The sequence below is a fragment of the Urocampus carinirostris genome, chromosome 14 (genome assembly GCF_059441175.1).
Source record: "Urocampus carinirostris isolate Australia breed hairy pipefish chromosome 14, RoL_Ucar_1.0, whole genome shotgun sequence".
In the NCBI taxonomy this organism is placed as follows: Eukaryota; Metazoa; Chordata; class Actinopteri; order Syngnathiformes; family Syngnathidae; genus Urocampus; species Urocampus carinirostris.
Genome location: NC_142362.1, coordinates 6,805,444 through 6,827,039, shown reverse-complemented (window position 1 = coordinate 6,827,039; position 21,596 = coordinate 6,805,444). Strand labels below are relative to the sequence as shown.

Below are 21,596 nucleotides of genomic sequence, written 5' to 3'. Positions count from 1 at the left end.
GCAATAATATATTAGAGTTTCTTAATAATAGAATAAAAAACATTAAAAAAATAAAAATGAATATGAAGGGCGGCACGGCGGCGCAGTGGTTAGCACGTTCGTAGCACAGTTCTGAGGTCATGAGATCCAACCTCCTGTGTGGAGTTTGCATGTTCTCCCTTTGCTTGCATGGGTTTCCTCCCACATTCCAAAAACATGCATGTCAGGTTAATTGGCCTGTCCAAATTGTCCCTAGGTGTGAATGAGCCAGTGAGTTGTCTGTCCCTGACTGGCAACCAGTAGAGGGTGTCCCCTGCCCACTGCCCGAAGATAGCTGGGATGGGCTCCAGCACCCCCGCGACCCTACTGAGGATAAGCGGTGCAGATAATGGATGGATGGATGGATGAAGAAAGGTACCTGACAGATGATGTCCAGATGATGAATGGTGGGAAAGTCAGTTGCCATAAAAGTCAGCACACAAATGATACTTTCACCCGGCCGAAGAAGGCCTTGCTTAGGCTGGATCCGGATCACCTTAAACCAAACCCAAACAGAACCCAACGTATGGTCTGGTGCCGAATTTGTAGCATGCGCGGGTTCCCTCACCTGAGTCAAACACCATTTGTAGAAAACTTCTTTGAGGGACACATTGGTGAGAAAAAGGATTCTGGAGGACTGCGAGCACACCGGGATCTCGCCAAGCGAGATCTTGTCTTCCGAGAGGAACGCCGTCTGCAAAAATGCCGGGAACGTCGCATTTTTTAACAATGAAACCCAAAAGTTTCCTTTCTCACCTGGCCGGGAATGGGTATCCTCCGCACAGCGGGGGCCGGTTTGGTATCGGTGCTTGAGGACACGTCTCTTTGGGTCTCCAAGCCGCAGGCGTCGAATCTGACCACGGTTGTTTCCCCGTGTTGCACGTGAATAGGAATGTCTACCTGGTGATACACAAGCCACAAAAGGGAAAGAGCATCACTAGGAATGCACCGTTATTCTGTTTTCCTACAGATAAAATGTTGTTTATAGTGAAATACAGTGTTTTTCAAGAAGTGTGCCATGTTTTGGCAATTGCCCTCACCTGCGCTCACTCTTTCAGCCCCAGCTGCCACTCGTTCCCTAATTAGTCATCCTCCTATTTAAGCATGTCATTCTCGTTCACTCCTTGTCAGTCCGTCAGCAAACCTCAGCGCAAGCAAGGCAAGCACTTTTGATTCTGGCTCCCATTTTGATCCCAACCTGTTTCCTGTATCGATCCCCAATCCAAGCTCCGTTTTCCTGTCCCGGCTACCCGTATCCTACCTAATTCTGTTTCCTGTATTGATCCCCAATCAAAGCTCCATTCTCCTGTGCCTGCTACCCATATCCTGCCTCATTCCGTTTCCTCTATCGTTCCCTGATCCAAGCTTCGTTCTCCTGCCCCGGCTACCAGAATCCTGCCTGATTATGTTTCCTGTATCCATACCCGATCCAGACTCCGTTCTTCTGTCCCAGCTACCCATATCCTGCCTGATTCCGTTTCCTCTATCGATCCCTGATCCAAGCTTCGTTCTCCTGCCCCGGCTACCCGATTCCTGCTTAATTCTGTTTCCTGTATCGATCCCCGATCCAGACTCCGTTCTTCTGTCCCAGCTACCCATATCCTGCCTGATTCCGTTTCCTGTATCGATCTCTGGCTTCATGCTTGTCCCGGCTACCCGACTTGTTCTGATCTCCGAAAACGCTCCGTCTCCCGTACCGGCTTCCCGACTTGCTTCCAATCGCCGACCACGCTCCGTCTCTCGTCCTGGCTGCCCGACTTGCTTCAAATCTCCAACCACGCTCCGTTCTCCCGTACCAGCTGCCCGACTTGCTTCCGATCTCCGATCACGCCCCGTTGAATTTTGGTCCTTTTAATTATAAAATTATTTTTGCAATACTGGAGAAAAAAAGGAAAATATCTTGGGCAGTAACCAGAAATAGAGGAGATCTTTGACTGGTTTGAAGCCCAGAGACAAAATGGATATGGAGTGTCTCGGTTAAGTGTTTGTTTGCAAGCTACTGCTTACAAAGATTGTTGTATATGTTTTCTTCTATTTTTTATTATGTGGCTATTTTAAGATGGTTTTAGGGGTTCGACTTCTTTGTGAGTGTATATGATAATTCTTAACTGGTTACTTTCAGAGTAACATGCTACATTTTGGTGTGAGTGATTTAGAGGGGGTAACTGAATAAGTGTTTAAAAATGTCACGATTACTGATGCACCTGAGTCTGCTTCTTTGGCCGTGGACGCTGATTGGCTGCTTCCTCTTTTTTAAACCCCCGCCTTCCTGTCATTATTTGTCGGATCGTCTATAAACCGTAGCTACAAGCAAGGCCAGCTCTTTTGACTCCTGACTCTATCCTGCCCTGTTCTCCTGCCTGATACCTGTTGCCGACCTTTTTCTGGACCCGTTTCTGCTTTTGCTCCCCTGTCCTGGCCATCAAACTGGTTTTGCCTTGTTTCCTGCCTGATACCTGTTGCCGACCTCTTTTCTGGACCCGTTTCGGTTTTGCTCCTCCGCCCAGGTCATCGCCCCTTTTTTTTCGCTGTCAACAACTACCCTCGCTTGACACGGAAGTGCCACTTTTGCGTTCCTGCTATCTGCAACCCATCACCGACGATCATCGGATCGTGGATGCAGGGACTAGATGTCTAGAGTCAAATGAACTCAATTGGGTCCTGTCTCCGTTCCTGGTTTGTGACAAAATAATGTAACTAGCAACTGTAACTAATTACTGTTTTTCAGGAAAGTGCTCTACACTGTTTATGCTTTTGAGGTACGTACAGTATGCAATTTTGCCTCCAGCGGAGAGAAAATGAACTCCAGTTTGGCCATCTTCCCAGGTAAGACCACACCTACTGGGTTGAGGCAACTCAGCAGCGGTTGGTTAAAATTGTCCTCCTGCAATTGCGACAAAACGCCGGCGTCCACTTCGTAACGCACCGGAACGTCACCGCCGTTGTAAAGGTCGTACGTCTGCGAAACAGAAGAATTCCGTTCAAACCGTCGTAATCATTTCATGCAAATGTTTTGGTGCTATTATGTTTTTGTATAAACATCAATGAATACATAAATAAAAATCTAATTCATTTATAGTTAGTATTACCTTATCAGTTGTACGTTTTTCATTATGTGGGGTCTAAAATCGACCAGGCATTAGACTTTTTACAACTGCCAGTTGGAGAGGGGGAGGAGCCAGGAGAGGAGGAATTTACCCGCGTTCGTCTCTCTGGCCGCGTTCCTTCACTCTGGAGCCCTTCCCCCCTATACTGTGTTTTATTTAAGTCACAACGGGTAGGACAAAGACAAAGAAGAAAAGAAAACGCCCCTTCATACAGGAGGTTCGATCTCATGACCTCAGAACTGTGCCGCACACATGCTAACTACTGCGCCGCCGTGCTGCCCCAGTCGTAATCAAATAATATTTTTTTTTTAAAATCTTCTGACTTTTTCCTTTTTATAATAGTTTGCCCTGTGGTTATAGTCTGATGTGACTTATATGTGAAATTAGTAACACATTATTATGTAATTTCACTTTTTATTTACGCACTCAACCTTAAATGTGAAATTATTAAAACATTATCATATCATTTCACATGTTGTTTTCATGCCAAAACCAAAAGAGGGAGCTTTAGGCCTGTGTTGATAATGTCAACATTGCTGGTTATTTATAAAAAAAAACTGAGAAGGGGCAGGACACAAATAGCACAAAAAAGAAAATTATATTCTGCAGATTATGAGCTGCAAATATCGAAATATGCAGCCGAAAACGCTAATAAAGCAGTTGAGAGAAAGTTTGTGGTTAGTGAAAAGCGGAGATGACCGTGAGTTTAGGGTAAGCGACGTAGAAGCAGAAGGTGTCAAGACCAGAATAGGGACAGGACCCACTTGCATACGTTTCTCTCAGTTTTATTGGGAAGAAGGGAAAGGATTGCACACACGATCCGGAGATCGCTGTTCGCGGGGAGCAGGTCGCTCTGAATGCGGAAGTGAATAGAATAGAATAGAATAGAATAGAATATGTGATGTCAGGAGCGGAAAAAACAGGTCAGTAGCCGGGATAGGAGAGCAAATACTTGGTCGGGATCGGAAACAAGTCGAAAGCCAGGAGAGGAGAGTAGACGTGGTCGAGATCAAAACAGGTCATAATTCAGGACGGGAGAGCAGACTTGGTCGAGATCAAAACAGATATTAGCAGGAGACAAACAGGAGGAAAAAAATGGGACAGGCGAAAAAGGGCTTGCCGAGATTAGCTGACGGACTGACAAAAGGGGACTGACAGGACAGGGCTTAAATACTGACAGGGAGCCAATCGGTCAACAAGCTGCAGCTGGCGTCACACGGGCGGGACCAATTGGGCGCCATGGCAACCGTGGAAGCAGTGCATCTTCTACCTCCCAAGTCAAGGGAGTTGTTTGCCGGTAAAAGTGACAACGGGGATAAGATTTCATTGGATTTAGTCATTTGGAGTGAAATTCATGGTTTGGCAAGTAACGTTAGTATACCGTACACCTATACAGCCGATTGTTGAATTATCTTTAAGGCAACATGGTGGATGGGTGGTTAGCACAAAGCCCCATGGTACGGAGGACCAGAGTTCAATTCCAGCTACCACAGCCTCCTGGTGCGGAGTATGCATGTTCTCTGAAATTTGTTAGTAATATTTGACTCCTAAAATAAATTAAAATATGGTATGATGAGCAAAATAAGAATTTAAATTAATTTAGTTCCAAAATAAATTAAAAAAATATGTAACGGTTGCTATGGCGCCCAATTGGCCCAAGCCGTGTGGAGCCAGCTTCTGTCACGGTTGCCATGGTGCCCGATTGGCCCCGCCCGAGGGCGCCAGCTGGAGCTCGTTGACGGATTGGCTCCCTGTCAGTATTTAAACGCTGTCCTGACAGTCGCCTGCGAATCTCCGTTTTTCCTGTGTTTTTGCTCTTGTTTTTCTCCCGTCACGATCTGTGTGATTTCGACTTTTTCCGTTCTCGACACCGTCAGCACTCGCCAACAAAGTCCCACTTCCGCTTCTGAGCCGCCTACACCCCGCGACCAACGATCTCCGGATGGAGTGTGCGCTCCTATCTTTTTCCCCCAATAAAACTGTGAGTAACGTTACGCGAGTGGGTCCTGTTTCCTGTTATGATCCTGACAAAATATTTAAACTAATATTCTTCAAAATTGGAAAGACATTATTATAGAAAAAAAAAAGCTTAGCAAACTTAAAGGTGTAGTCTACAACTTTAGTTGGGTTTGGCAATTGGACTGAATTTGAAACAGTCCTTTTCTTACTATCACCATTTTTAACTTGGAATAACAGAAAACCGCAACTTTAAGCATGAAATCACTCTCCTCCCCCCTATTCCTCCTTCCCTCCAGTCAAATGCACTCCATGGCCGGAACACTGATAATAAAAGTGAGTTCAAGGTAGTTAGGTGCGGTTGGGGCAACGTATAAAGGCTCTTTGAACTCAGTTAGGTATTGTTAAGACACACTTAATAGAGAAAACTAGGCGTCCCAAAATGAGTACATAGTAAAATAACAAGAAGTATTCTAAATATGTGTGTTTAACTATATAAGAATGTACCTTTGGTTTGATTATTATATTTAATTTCAATTACTTTTAATATCACTCTTTAAAAATATAAAAAAAGGGGGACATAAATAATTTAAAAATGATATCCGCCCCTACCTGCATTGGAGGTGTCAGCCCACCAATCATGATGGGAGTAAAAACATGATGTCTGGATAAAAAATACAGATGAGGTTTCTCTTGCTCCACCGTTACCCCTTGAAAGTTTAGCTGTCGGGGAAAAGTAGAACAACAAAAAACAACAACTTTAAGTTTCTTTCAGGTACAAAAAGATGAAAGTTACTTTGTGCTCACCAAGATTTCTCTTCCATGTGCGATTTTCAATATAATCGGCAACTGATGCGTCCCAGCAACTGTATGGCTGTAAAAAGACCAGACCCCCGGGTTTCTTTAATGTTTTGTTCAGTTAGAGCCAGTTTAATGTTCCAGCGCTATATTTCATGATCTCGTCATCGTTCACTCTCGTTATTGTTCTATCCACATGTGAATACATATCCTGTAATGTCATCCTTTCATATTTTGTTCAGTTGGAACTAATTATTGATCCAGCATTATATTTCATGATCTCGTCATCATGTCACTCTCGTTATTGTTCCATCCAAATGTGAATACATATCCTGTAATGTCGTCCTTTCATGTTTTGTTCAGTTGGAACTAGTTATTGATCCAGCATTATAATTCATGATCTTGTCATCATGGCGCTCTCGTGATTGTTCTATCCACATGTGAATACATATCCTATAATGTCGTTCTTTCATGTTTTGTTCAGTTGGAACTAATTATTGATCCAGCATTATATTTGATGATCTCGTCATCATGGCACTCTTGTTATTGTTCTATCCACATGTGAATACATATCTAGTAATGTCGTCTTTTCATGTTTTGTTCAGTTGGAAGTAGTTATTGATCCAGCTTTATGTTTCATGATCTCATTGTCATGGCACTCGAGTTGTGGTCTTGACCGCACGTCAAACTTTTCTTCTGTCTTCTTATTCCATGTTTTGTGCCAATAGATAGATAGATAGATAGATAGATAGATAGATAGATAGATAGATAGATAGATAGATAGATAGGGGCAGCACGGCGGCGCAGTGGTTAGCGCTTGTGCGGCACAGTTCATGTCATGGGAACCTGTCGTAGGTTCAAATCCAGCTCCAGACTTTCTGTGCGGAGTTTGTATGTTCTCCCCGTGCTTGCGTGGGTTTCCTCCGGGCACTCCGGTTTCCTCCCACATTCCAAAGACATGCATTTCAGGTGAATTGGCCGGTCCAAATTGTCCCTAGGTGTGAATGAGCGAATGAGTTGTCTGTCCCTGTGTGCCCTGCGATTGGCTGGCAACCAGTTCAGGGTGTCCCCCTGCCCACTGCCCAATGATTGCTGGGATGGGCTCCAGCCCCCCCGCGACCCTACTGAGGATAAGCGGTACGGCTAATGAGATAGATAGATAGATAGATAGATAGATAGAGTGGGATCTCGCTACTTCGCGGGTCTAAAAAATAATAATAATAAAATAAATTAATAATAATAATTTTTTAAAAAGTAAAAATTTTTTAAGCATTTTTGAAGGGGTGTTGCTACTTCGCGGATTTTCACTTTTCGCGGGTGGTTTTGCTCCCCATTAACCGCGATAACCGAGGGATTACTATAGATAGATAGATAGATAGATAGAGTGGGACCTCGCTACTTCGCGGTTCCACGTTCGCAGGTTCAGAGCTTCGCGGGTCTAAAAAGTAATAATAATAAAATAAAATAATATTTTTTTTAAAAAGTATTTTTTTAAGCATTTTTGAAGGGACGTCGCTACTTCGCGGATTTTCACTTTTGGCGGGTGGTTTTGCTCCCCATTAACCGCGAGGGATTACTGTAGATAGATAGATGTCTAGATAGATAGATGTCTAGATAGATGTCTAGATAGATGTCTAGATAGATGTCTAGATAGATGTCTAGATAGATAGATAGATAGATAGATAGATAGATAGAGGTCTAGATAGATAGATAGAGGTCTAGATAGATAGATGTCTGGATAGATAGATGTCTGGATAGATGGATAGATGTCTAGATAGATGTCTAGACATCTATCTATCCATCTAGACTCTAGATGGATAGATAGAGGTCTAGATAGATAGCTGTCTAGATAGATAGCTGTCTAGATAGATAGATAGCTGTCTAGATAGATGTCTAGATTGATAGATAATTTATCCCTGTAGGGAAATTCACATGTCCAGCAGTAACCTTGTGTTGAAAAATAAAATAATAAAATAAAGATAGAATACAAAAACACCCAATGAAACGTTTTGCTATAGAGTATTTAAATAGTGCTACAGAAAATACACACCGTCATATAAACAGGTAAAATCTTACCCATTTGGAATAAAGAGTTGCTCATTTAAAGGGACAGTGTGTAATATTTAGTGCCTCTTAGTGGCACAAAAAAAACTTTCATTCAGTAAAAAGACAAAACATTGATTTGAATACTAGGCAAAAAAAAAATCATGAACCAATAGATAGATAGATAGATACTTTATTCATCGCCGAAGGGAAATTAACTTTTATTAAAAAAAACAGTAGAATCCATACCTAGGAGTTGGCGCCATGTTTGACTGGCAGCTAAGGCAGTGATCATTTGGCATTGGTTTTCGTTTGCATTAGACAATAGGGCCCTCTAGCGGTCAATATTTTTAGAAGAAAATAATTACAGTAATCCCTTTCTATAATGCGGTTTACTTTATACTGTTTCTCCACGTGTTTGCCTAATGCATTGTGTTCTTTATTTAGATTGGCTAAACAATTTCCCATTTTACCATTGCTTGACGGTACAGTAGTTGTTTGTACAAAACTAACTAAGAAAACGTTTATGCAGTACTTTTATTTATTAAACAACACTTGAGCCTGTAAAAAAAGAGTTTGTTCTTTGGTATTAGTGTATTACAGTATTTAATTGTATAAAAGTGATTAAAAAAAAAAAAAAAGGTTTCTACTTCACAGATTCGAAGAGGAATAAACGAGATGTTACTGTATCATAATTAACATATGTATCTACCATCAGCAAAATAAAAATGTATTAGGTCGTATATTCTCCTTCTGACTTTCGTGTTTTGTTCTGTAAGTATTTTTGCATGCAACGAAGGACAACCTGGTAAATAATATATATATATATATATATATATATATATATATATATATATATATATATATACAGTAAAATTTATTTGGTCATATATTTATAATTGTATGCAATGTACGCTAAAATTGTAAATAATCATTTAAAATACACATATTGAAAATATAAAAATAAAACAATCAAAAATCAGCACATTGATCTCTTACCTGTAGCTGAGCTGTACTGATTTCTGCTGTCCAGAAAGCAGGTTTCCTGAAAGTGGGAACACACTGAAAAGCTCTGCAACCTGTAGGAAAGCATTTTTTGTCAAGAACAGGATCAGGACCCAAACGCGTGACGTTTCTCACACAAGCCTTTTATTTTATGGGAAATGGGGAGTCATGCATGTTAGGCAGCAGTCTGGTGTGGAATGATAGGAAGCTAGAGGCTGACGAGATCGATACCAATTGCCCGAGTTGATATCGGACAGATGGGGTCGATACCGGACAGAGCAGGATAGACAGGATAATGAAGCAGGATATCGAAAATAAACAGGACAAACTAGACGGGAACAAAAACTGGAGGGAATAATAAACAAGACAAAAATAGACGGGAACGAAACTAAAAACCGATATTAAACAGGACAAAAACAAACGGGAACAATACCGGACAAGAAATACCAACAGGAACAGGACCGAGTCAAAACCCACCTATTGCGGGGCAGAGGTTTGTTGACTGACTGACAAACAAAGAGTGAGACTACTGAGCTTAAATAGACTGAAAGCCAATCTGTCAATGAGCCGCAGCTAGCGCCACACGGGTGGGGCCAATTGGGCGCCATGGCAACCGTGACATTTTTTTAAAAGTTTACGATTACAAGTTTGCATATCAACCTTATGTTGACCAAGTATCATACAGGCCGCCTGGGATTTTGTTTGTTTTGTTATTTTGGCTATCAAAAAAAGACAAACTTTCAATATCTGGTAAAATTGTTCCCCAAAAATGTGTGTTATGACAATAATAATAATAATAATAATAATTTCCTTGTATTGTCATTCTGTGTAACAATGTACACAGAACGAAATGTCGATTGCACCTGACCCGTTGTAGCGAGCCGATGCAGCCGCAGCCAACAGAGGGCGCCGCCGACCACTTTTTAAGTCTTAGGAATGACTCGGCTGGGGCGCGAACCCGAACCTCCCAGTCTCAAAGCGGGCGCCTTACCATCTAGGCTAATAACAGTTAAAAATCAAAACCAAAACAAAAACACTGACTTGGATTTTTCAGGATTAGACTGGAACTGAACATGAACACATGGTATGACAACATAAACTGAAAATACAAAATGGTTTTTAGTCTTGCTCTCTTAGTTTTCCATACTATTTTTTACCATGACCAGGCGTTTAAGGGGCCAGCGTGCTACATGGTGAAGAAAATTCTGGAGGCAGAGACCCACATCATACACGACCCATCCATACCCTAATTCTTTGCCTCTTTGACAATAAAAACTAATAAATTTTCAAGGGACTCAATATTTTTTCGATTGTTTACAGATAACAAAAGATGCTTTACAAAATGCATGACTAATGCCTCGTCTGAGTCATTTCTTGCCTGTGATTGTTCAGTTACCACATGTGGATGCCTGTGAGATCCAATAGTAGGAAGTTGCTGCCAACTTGTTAGCGTATTAGAGAAGTACTTTGATTGATTTTGATTTTTTTTAATACATATTGTCAGGAACAGGAACAGGAGGAGAACCCAAATGCGTGACGTTTCTTACACAAGCTTTTATTTTACGGGAAATAGGCTGGCATGCACGTCAACCCAAACGCCAGTGATTCGGCGATCGTTGGGCGGAAGACGTCGGGCAGCAGTCTGGAGTGGAATGACAGGAAGCCAGAGGCCGACGAGATCAATACCAATTGCACGAGCAGATATCGGACAGATGGGGTCGATACCGGACAGGATTAATATCAAAACTGGATATCAAAATTAAACAGAACAAACTAGACGGGAACAAAACTTAAGATCGATATTAAACAGGAAAAAATAGACGAGAACAGGACAGGACAGGAAACACAGGCAGGAAACCGGACAGAGTCGAAACCCATGTCTTGCGGGTGCAGAGGTTCGCTGACGGACTGACAAAGGGTGAGTGAGAGCACTGAGCTTAAATAGAAGGGAAGCCAATCTGTCAACGAGCCGCAGCTGGCGCCACACGGGCGGGGCCAATTGGGCACCATGGCAAACGTGACATATATATTTCCGCAAAGCCTGTCTTTCTTCTTCAAGGAGCCGTTTGAATTTTCTCTTTACTAACGATAATTTAAAAAGGGCTTGTAAAAAATGAAGTCATGCCTGCATCTGCTCCAGCTCATTGTGGCATAACTCTTCACGCTGGCTCCAGTGTTTGAATTCCACTTGTTGGTCATCTGGAAACAAGAAGCTCCTAAATTTCAAAAAGATTCATATGAGTACACGTCAGTTGACGATGATTCCAATTTGTGAAGTAAATACGACGTACCACTCGACAGGAATGCTGCCGTGGTTGTAGAAAACCAACCAGAAAGTGGAAGGTTCAGATTTCTGTGGAGCGGCGCCGAAGTTGAGGTCCAGCATGGCCTTGATTAAGATGGACGGGTACTTGCGCATACTACAACACAGAAGACTTTACTGTGAAAACGGTTGCAATGGAAGCCTGAGAGGGCCAAAATGCAAACAATATAAAAGGACCCATTGAAATTAAATAAAAGCTCAATATAGAGCAATTGCTTTATTGTTATGACAAAACTGAACTGTCTATTCCTCAAAATCTATTAATGAGACTTCATCCATTATCTGCACCGCTTATCCTCAGTAGGGTTGCTGGAGCCCATCCCAGCTATCTTCAGGCAGTGGGCAGGGGACATCCTCAACTGGTTGCCAGCCAATCACAGGGCACACAGAGACAGACAACCATTCACTCGTTCATTCACACCCAGGGACAATTTGGACCGGCCAATAAACCTGACATGCATGTTTTTGGAATGTGGGAGGAACCGGAGTGCCCGCCACGCAAGCACAGGGAGAATATCTTCATCTTTCCTTTATTTGTCATGATTACCGATGTGATGCACCTGTGCCTCGGACTCTGATTGGCTCCCTGTCCCTTTTTAAACCCACTCCTTTCTGTCACCTGTTATCAGTCCGTCTGCGAACCTCAGTTTACAAGCCTTTTTCGACCCTGACTCCCGCCTGTTTTTTGCTCCCGTCTGTTCCCCGTCTTCGACCCGTTTTTGATCCTGACCACGTCTACTCTCCTCCCCTGGCTTACGACTCGTTTCCGACCACATTTTTGCTCTCCTGTCCCGGCGACTGACTCGTTTTTCCGTTCCTGACACCGCCATCGCTCGCCACGGAAGTCCCACTTCCGCGTTCAGAGCAGCCTGCTTCCTGTGCCCAGCGATCACCGGATCGTGGGATGTAACCCTTTCCTTTCTTCCAATAAAACTGAGAGAAACGTAACGCAAGTGGGTCCTGTCTCCGTTCTGGTCCTGACATCATTAAGGAAAATAATTTTAAAATTTTAGAATCCTGGGGGTGCCTTAAAATTGTGTGATACGCCCCTAGAGGAGAGCTTGGAGAGCGCGAGGGGTTTTCTTCTTCCCAGGGGGCGCATGACGGAAAATAATTGAGATTTGACGTCTGGAGCCACCTAAGGCACTAAAACATATGGAAAATATCACTGCAAGATTTCAACTGAAACTAGATCAATTCGAGAAAAGATGAAAGCTAATCACACAATTTTTACTTGATGTCTAAACACTCACGTTTTATTTTATTTATTTTATTAACATTTGTTGTTGTTTCTTTCGTTATTTATGGGTATGTCAATTGTATATATTTTTTGTTTGTGTTGCTGTATGATGGAGGAATCAAACCTCTGTCAAAATGTGTGCGAGAAATAAAAAGTTATAAAAAAATAAATAAAAAAAAAACTGAGAGAAACTTGACGCAAGTGGGTCCTGTCTCCGTTCTGGTCCTGACATCATTAAGGAAAATAATTTTAAAATTTTAGAATACTGGAGGTGCCTTAAAATTGTGTTCTATGCCCCTAGAGGAGAGATTGGGGTTAGTAAGGGGTTCTCTTCTTCCTAGGGGGTGCATGACGGAAAATAATTGAAATTTGACGTCTACAGCCACCTAAAGCACTAAGACATATGGAAAAAATCCCTGCAAGACTTCAACGGAAACTAGATCAATTCGAGAAAAGATGGAAGCTTATCACACAATTTTTAATTGATGATTAAACACCTCACTTTTTATTTTATTTATTCTATTAACATTTGTTGTTGTTTTTTGTTATCTATGGGTATGTCAATTGTATATATTTTATGTTTGTGTTGCTGTATGATGGAGGAATCAAACCTCTGTCAAAATGTGTGCAATAAATAAAAAGTTATTAAAAAAACAAAAAAATACTGAGAGAAACGCACGTGGGTCCTTTCTCCGTTCTGGTCCTGATATTATTAAGGAAAAGAATTTAAAAATTTTAGAATCCTGGAGGTGCCTTAAAATTGTGTGATACGCCCCTAGAAGAGAGCTTGGGGCTCGCGAGGGGTTTTCTTCTTCCTAGAGGGTCCATGACGGAAAATAATTGAAATTTGACGTCTAGAGCCATCTAAGGCACTAAAAGATACTGCAAAAAAATCCATGCGTGATCTATGGCTTGACCTGTGCTTTTTGGGGCTTGTGTAGGTGTGCTCCACGAGAGAAGGCATGGAGAGAAGCTGCAGGTTGAGGTTATCCACGGAGAGCAGTCTCCAAACGTAGGTTTTGCTAAGCCAGGCCGCGACGCCCCCGCTGCAAACGTCGCTCACCTGCATGCTGGGGAACACGCCCTTGCCCCGCACTTCGCACAACGCCTGTGGGGGCGCCAGAAGCATACCTGGCAAAAGAAAACAGGGAAAGGTAAATGGGTGAATACACTTCCTTGGAGCGAAGACATGCGGGTATGTTTTTTGTGTACCGCTGCAATTGAGCGTCTGATAGCTGAGGGTCCATCTGTACTGGGCTTGCCGATCCGGCCGAAAAGTTGCACGAAGCATAAAGGAAGAGCGTGAGGCTACGGTTGCCCCTTGACAGTTAAGTTGCAGAGCTGGAAAAGATCAAACCAGGCAGTTAGGCGTCGCTTTGGTGGCATTTTTTAGCCACTTTCTTTAAACAAGTATGATCTATCGCTTGGATAGTAGGGTGCGCGATTTTGAGAAATAACCTAACTGCGATTTTTTAGACCATTATTGCAATTTCGGCGTGATTTTCAATGTTAAAAGAAAGGTGCTAGTTATTTATGTAAGTACTCCGCCCGTAGATGCATGACCTACCAGCAATGTTCCCTCTAATTTTCCACGGGTCTGAGCGTTCACACAAAGTCGGTGAGCAACACTTGAAACAACTGTGAGCAACCACAATCCCAAGTGTGGCAAGATAATTAATCATCAAACATGCCCAAAACTTGACATCACGTTACATTTTGCTGAGTTTCCAGCAATGCAAAATTATTTTTCTCTTTTGAATGAATTGACTCAGGTACTATTGCAAAGGTACAACGTCGTTTGTTCTTACAATTCTTTCACAAATATTTCTTTTTATTTCCTGATATATTTTGTCACATAATATTAACATTTTTGGGGGGCTTATTTAGTCGGTTGTAAGATACAGAACTGTACTTAATCACATTTTTAGTAGAAGTACAATGTTGGCAACAAGATTCACTTGATATAATTGGAAATTATTTGAATGCAACACAAACTTTTTCTTCTTTTTTCGGTGTTTTTTTTCTACTTTTTTTAAAAATTCCTTCAAAACAAATCTCATTGTGTTTATTTTTTCCGAGCTGTTATTTTTTTCTTTTTGTTCTCTATTTGCTTTTTTACTACATTTCTTTTTCTTTTTCTTCTTTTTTTGTTTTTTTTCTAAATGTTTCCTTCTTTTTTCTCTTTCTTTTGTTTCTTTTTTTTCTCAGCTTTTCACTACTTTTTCATTTTGGTATTTTTTTCTTTTTTGTTCTATTCCCCCCTTGCTTTAAGTCGTTTTGTGCAATATTTTACATAACATTTGGTCATGTTGGGATTAAAGAAGCAAAAACAACCTGAAGAGCCGTTTAGGACCCGGAAGAGCCGGTTCCTTTTAGTGAGCCGAGCCGAAGAAGCCGTTTCTCAACAAACTGCACTAACTTTACTCAACTTCTTTCTCCTTCGACTCGACTTCAAAATACCGCTTTTAGGACACAACGTCGGGGAACCCGTGTATTTTTACCTTCATGCACTGTAACTTTGACTCAAATCGCTTCTTAATTAGTCATTTTGAGCCCTCATTTTTGTGCGCTGGCTAGATTTTCTTGTGCGCTGAGAATGTGCGAGCAGTGCGCAATTGCGCACGCGCACAGCTTAGAGGGAACACTGCCTACCAGTACATACATTCTTCCATGAGTGGAGTTAGTAATTAGTGGGGGAGGGGGCTGAGCTTTGTGCAAGCCCCATCAGGTCAAGATACCTTGCAAAATAGTCATTTAGTCTTCCATAGTGGGAAGCTTGCTGCTAAAAAAGCACCTTCAAGTTGTGTAATCATAATACACATTTCTAACCCTAAAAATCTCTAAAAAAAATAAAAACATAATTTTAATGATTTCATACATGTGTTTTTGCTCGTTATTTGCATCAATAAAGTTTTGTTTCAATGAATGAAGTCCTTTTACACCACTCGGGTTGGTTCATAATCCAGACTGGGGCGTTAACGGCGAGATTTTCATTGCGCCGCTGTGGTAGTACCCACAGCTCATTTCGAAATACATGCATATTGAAGGATTTTATACATTTGACTATAAAGGATTTCATATGATTGAATACAAGTTACATTTATTGAGTTTAATGCAAGATTTTCACAGAGTGGGCTTTAGTTCAATGACAGGACAGGCTGTTCGAAATGCATAATATTTTGACTAGGGAATTTAGATAACAGGATCTGACGGTTGACACAGGCGTTGTTTTGTGGAAGCCAGACATCAAGACGCTCGTCTATGAGATTGTGAAGCTCACGTTGGGCTTCCTTGGCATGCCCATGGGAGGAGCCAGCACACCATTATTCAGGGAGAAGATGGCCAATAGGAGAAAGCTAAAGGACTTGAGAAAAAGGCTTCCCAGAGACTCCAACGTCGCTTCTTCGGCCGTTTTCGATGGAGTTCACTTAGTTCTTTTGTTAGGGAAAATAAATCTGCCCCCGTGTGAAAATGTCGGCTTTCCTGTTCATTTTTCCCTCAAGAAACGAGCGCGCATAAATTGTTGGGTGAATGAAGATTGCGTTTGGTTAATGGAGTCAGATAACTAATTCGAACAATTAGGTAAACGGTACATTTTGATAATTAATCTCCAACAATACGTTCGATTGGGAAACGTATGATACCGATTCCTGCGGGTTGAAGATCCGGTTGAAGTTGCTCGTCTTGTAAGTTCTGCTCAAGGGAAAGCTTGAAGGAGATGGAGCAGGTGCTGTTGTTCACCAGCGGAACGTCGATGGCCTTTGAACGTCCAACTAGTGTGTCTCCCATTTCCAATAGCTCTTTAACTGCCTTAGAATGGAAAATAAGTCATGGTTATTTGTAAAGCCCTTTATCACAATTTCTTCTTGGCTCTTGGCATCACTAGTAGACCCACAGAAGAAGATGCTCTTTAATTGTTTTTAGTTCAGTATGGTATATATATCTCATCTCATCTCATTAGCTACACCGCTTATCCTCAGTAGGGTCACGGGGATGCTGGAGCCCATCCCAGCAATCATCGGGCAGTGGGCAGGGGACACCCTGAACTGGTTGCCAGCCAATCGCAGGGCACACGGGGACAGACAACTCTCTCGCTCATTCGCACCTAGGGACAATTTGGACCGGCCAATTCACCTGAAATGCATGTTTTTGGAATGTGGGAGGAAACCGGAGTGCCCGGAGGAAACCCAAGCAAGCACGGGGAGAACATACAAACTCTGCACAGAAAGTCTGGATGGTATATATATATATATATATATATATATATATATATATATATATATATATATATTCAAGCAATTTGGAAGTCAATATGGAATTAATAATAATACCTGTATGGAGCCTTTGGCACCTTTCCCCACGACTTTAAGGGTCTGTATCGACTTTATATAATCGGGGTCTTGAATGGGCCAGTAAGTGAGAGTAGGTTCCAGAATATATGTTTTCTCTTCTTGGGGATTGAAGGTCCATTTTGGCTGCTGCAACGTCAAAGACATACAAATAAAACTATTGAAAAAAGTATAAATAAATGAAGAAGGTACAAACAGTTTACATGAGGGCAATAATCTGATTGGAAATGGAACATTGGACTTCTGGAGTGATCCGAAAGAATATTGTACATTTTCTGATTACCAGGGAGCAATGTCATCACACAAATAGATGTTTTTTTCACATTTACATTTATACATAGAAAAAAGGATGATTTTATTCACGTGACTCACCAAAATCATCATAATACTGTGCTTGATTTCTCCAAAAGTGAGCTCTATTGCTGGGTTCCATCTTTTGACAAGGTGTGTTTGTATGTAGCTTACCAGAAGCATAGACTTGCACTATATATGGATGGATACAACTTTGGTATAGATGGATAAACAGTTGTGGCAGTTTTGCCGGGCATAAAATTAAACGTCTCGGAGAAATCAACCGCGCTTTTTTTAGCGAGCAAACCAAGTTCATATGTATCATTTGTTCCTGTACCACAAGTTCTACTGTGTTTTGCGGCATGAAAATATCCAATTTGAGAAAAACTGCGGATTACTCGAATGGTGCACGACTAATCGCAAAATGAAATGACGTACCCAACCGTTGCAATACTTGCAGTCAATCGGAATATTGTGCACATTTAACATGGCTTTAAATAATTGTAAACTGGCAATATTCCGTTTCTAATCCGATTATGTCGTTGAATGTGGATAATAACTAATGAAAAGGCATCTGGTGAAGGTCGTGGGATTAAGTTGTTGCAAGAGGTCACAAGCTGATATGCTGAGGGAGCCGGGGCGGACGACCTTCACGAGACATCTTAACTTTATTTGAGAACACTATAAAAGCCAATGTTGAACGTCTGGAACTTTGAACGTGTCCCGAATGCAATAAAGCGCGTTCCCTTTTTGCCATATCTCGTCTCTGCGTATTTTTTGGGCCGACGCCCAACGACATTCTCTGGAAAACAAGTGAGGGGAATGTGATAACGTGTCCCGATTGCAATAAAGAGTGTTCCCTTTCTGCCATATCTCCTCTCTGCGTATATTTTGGGGCGACGCCCAACGACGTTCTCTCCAAAAATTATTGCCTCCACGTACCCAGCGTATATCTTACCGCACTCTCGTTGGCTTGCAGTTCACCAGATTTCGGTTGAACAGAGATGAGATTCTGGTCTGCCTCACGAATGTTCCATTGGAACCTATTATAACACCATTTGAGAAAATTCTTATAGCAAATGTTGATTTTGCAATACTACACCAGCAAAGCTAACCCTAAAGGGATGCGGCAGACGTTTCTGATGAGGTGAGTCTGTTGAGTAGGTGAGCCCACGGATGTATCCTGGAAATACAGACTCCCCTCTACCCCCAGTGACAAGCTCATCTTTTCCAATATGCTGAAAACTGTAATTTCCTTAAGAACACACAAATGCATCAGAACAAATTCATATATTAGAGGTTGACCAATTATACGGCAGGCTGATTATCAGCAGTTATTTGGAAATATGACGGATGTCGTATAAGCAAAATTTTCACATTCAACAAGCCAATTACTATATCTCATGCAGACCCTCTGTCTTTCTCTCTTGAACCTATTCCTCCCCACCTCCTGTCTCCTGCTACCCACCCCGCATCTTATGATTGGATAAGCGACAGGGGGCGGAGCCACTGAAGCAGGATGATCTCAACTAACTTTTGATAAAACCGTGATAAAAGAGATAGTGTAGATAACTTGTTTTAGAGAGGTAAGTTCAGGTGAAGACTAATGTTCCCTCTAATTTTCCAGGGGTCTGAGCGTTCACACAAAGTCGGTGAGCAACGCTTGAAACAACAGTGAGCAACGGCAATCCCAAGTGTGGCAACTAAATCATTATCAAACATGTCCAAAACTTGACATCAAGTTACATTTTGCTGAGTTTCTGGCAATGCAAAATTATTTTTCATTTTTGAATGAATTGACTCATGTATTATTGCAAAGGTTGTACGGCCTTCAAACGTCATTTGTTCTCACAATTCTTTCACAAGATATCCATTTCTTTTTATTTCCTGACATATTTTGGCGCATAATATTAACATTTTGGGGGGCTTATTTAGTCGGTTGTAAGATACAGAACTGTACTTAATCACATTTCTTAGTGGAAGTACAATGTTGGCAACAAGATTCACTTGATATAATTGGAAATGATTTGAATGCAACACAAACTTTTTCTTTTTTTTCGGTGTTTTTTTTCTACTTTTTTTTTAAATTCCTTTAAAAAAAATCTCATTGTGTTTATTTTTTCTTTAATTTGTAAACAATCTTACTTTTTTCTTTTTGTTCTCTATCTTTTTCCTGCATTTCTTTCTTTTCTTTTTTTCTGGCTTTTTTCTAAATTTTTCCTTCTTTTTTCTCTTCCTTTTGTTTCTTTTTTTCTCAGCTTTTCACTACTTTTTCATTTTGGTATTTTTTTCTTTTTTGTTCTAATCCTCCATTCCTTTAAGTCATTCTGTGCATAATTTTACATCATATTTGGTCATGTTGGGATGAAAGAAGCAAAAACAACCCGAAGAGCCGTTTAGGACCCGAAAGAGCCGGTTTCTTTTAGTGAGCCAAACCGAAGAAGCCGGTTCCCAGACAAACTCTACCAACTTTACTCAACTTCGTTCTACTTTGATCTTGACTTCAAAATACCGCATTTAGGACACAATGTCAGGGGAACCCGTGTATTTTTACCTTCATGCACTGTAACTTTGACTTAAGTCGCTTCTTAATGAGTAATTTTGAGCCCTGATTTTTGTGCGCTGGCTAGATTTTCTTGTGCGCTGAGAATGTGTGAGCAGTGCGCAATTGCGCACTCGCGCATCTTAAAGGGAACACTGGTGAAGATTGTTAATTTAGCTATCAAGACACTAATTTTTCATTAGTTCATCAATCTGGAGTCCATCCATCCATCCATTGTCTTCCGCTTATCCAGGGTCGGGTCGCGGGGGCAGCAGCCTTAAAAGGGAAGCCCAGACGTCCCTATCCCCAGCCACTTCATCCAGCAAGATCTTGAGGCGTTCCCGGGCCAAGCCTAGAGACATAGTCTCTCCAGCGTGTCCTGGGTCCGCCTGCCGGTGGGACATGCCCGGAACACCTCCCGAGGGAGGCATCCTTATCAGATGCCCGAGCCACCGCAACTGGCTCCTCTCAATGCGGAGGAGCAGTGGCTCTACACAGGGGTGCCCACACTTTTTCACTTTCCACTTTTTGTTAATTTAAGTCATGTTGGTTGTATTGTATTTTATTTATTTAGGCTATTGCACGTAAGTTTTGGGGAGATATTTAAGTTTTTATGTACCTTTATACAAATAGCTGCTAAGCTTAATTGTATTTCCTGCACTGATTACTCATGATAATTGTGTTGAAATTGTAATTAATTTGATGTAAAGGGTTTCAGCAGCTATTAAAGTTGTATTTAAATTTATAACAGATATACCGTAAATTCCGGACTATAAGCCGCTACTTTTTCCCCAAACTCTCAACCCTGCGGCTTATTCAGTGATGCGGCCAATTTATGTCATTCTTCTAACGGCCGCCAGCGGCGCTCGAGTACAAAAGGTAAGATTTAGACCGGTGGAATATATGCGCAGAGGAAGACTCCAACTTCTTGGCTTGACTAGCGGCGAGAAATCTTTTACTAAAACTGGCCGCATGCGAAAGGCAACTTTTTCGCAAGTCTGCCAGTGGATCCTGACAGCGTGGGGAAGCATCAAAAAATCCACCATCACCAACGGGTTCCGAAAAGCCGGTCCGCTGCGTGACGGAGAGGAGGGCACAGAATCAGGAGTGAATGAGAGTTCCAGCGACAGTGACAGCGCGAGTGAGGCTGCGGGAGCGTGGGACGACGTCTATATGACAAAGTTTCTTTCCGACACTGAGGAAGACGACTTTGATGGCTTCAGTTCTAAGGAGGAAGATGACGGTTTACCGTGATTTTTACAAGTACGGTATGTTTTTTTTAACAGACCCGTTTACTGTGTTGCGAGCGTGTTGCTAGCGTGTTGCTAGCGTCTTGCCACCGTTAACTGCCCGGATGAAAGTTATATTATTATTATTAAAGCTTTGAAAACTCTCTCGGTGTACCGTCTTTCTTTGTAAATATGTGTAACCATGTATAATATGTATTTGCAACTGTATATTTTTGTAATGTATTTATTTGTATTTATTTTAGACACTTATATGTTTTGGACGGGCGAATGAAAAAGAAAGGGCGTAACAAACGCGAGCTGACGGGAAGTTGGGACCGGTAAAGGTGAGTGTTAGAGGACAAGGCGGACAATAGTGGACATATATTTTTCCCACCCTTACCTTTGGAAATATACACTTTTTTCTTTGGATTACTTTCAACGGGACCCGGACTCTGCCGGTCTGCATCAAACCTTAAGTACCGGTATCATTTTCCGTTCATTTTGCCGGCTGTGATTTTTGGACTGTGTACTTTAATGAAGGATATTCAGTTACAATCGGAGGACTTAAAGTCGGGTCTGGGTTAATTTTGTGTTTATGTTACATTTTTTCATGTGGGCGCATGCGGCTTATATACAGGTGCGGCTTGTGTAAGTACAAAATCGGTTTTCCTTTTAAAATGTGGTGGGTGCGGCTT

At 41.6% G+C, this 21,596-nt stretch overlaps 1 protein-coding gene across 1 annotated transcript in view; it reads right to left on the bottom strand.

Annotated features, from left to right (window-relative positions):
• cfap65 (cilia and flagella associated protein 65) overlaps window positions 1–21,596 on the bottom strand; it is a 59,064-nt gene that overhangs the window by 14,264 nt on the left and 23,204 nt on the right. Inside the window, exons 15-29 of the mRNA XM_088353496.1 lie at window positions 18,246–18,385; window positions 18,089–18,173; window positions 16,822–16,968; window positions 16,135–16,300; window positions 13,703–13,831; window positions 13,408–13,621; window positions 11,219–11,347; window positions 11,053–11,143; window positions 8,922–9,001; window positions 5,889–5,955; window positions 5,694–5,804; window positions 2,786–2,977; window positions 775–918; window positions 587–712; window positions 398–514 (exon numbers count right to left, since the gene is read on the bottom strand). Coding sequence (XP_088209622.1) covers window positions 398–514; window positions 587–712; window positions 775–918; window positions 2,786–2,977; window positions 5,694–5,804; window positions 5,889–5,955; window positions 8,922–9,001; window positions 11,053–11,143; window positions 11,219–11,347; window positions 13,408–13,621; window positions 13,703–13,831; window positions 16,135–16,300; window positions 16,822–16,968; window positions 18,089–18,173; window positions 18,246–18,385 — 1,938 coding nt within the window. The remainder of the gene's footprint in view (window positions 1–397; window positions 515–586; window positions 713–774; window positions 919–2,785; window positions 2,978–5,693; window positions 5,805–5,888; window positions 5,956–8,921; window positions 9,002–11,052; window positions 11,144–11,218; window positions 11,348–13,407; window positions 13,622–13,702; window positions 13,832–16,134; window positions 16,301–16,821; window positions 16,969–18,088; window positions 18,174–18,245; window positions 18,386–21,596) is intronic.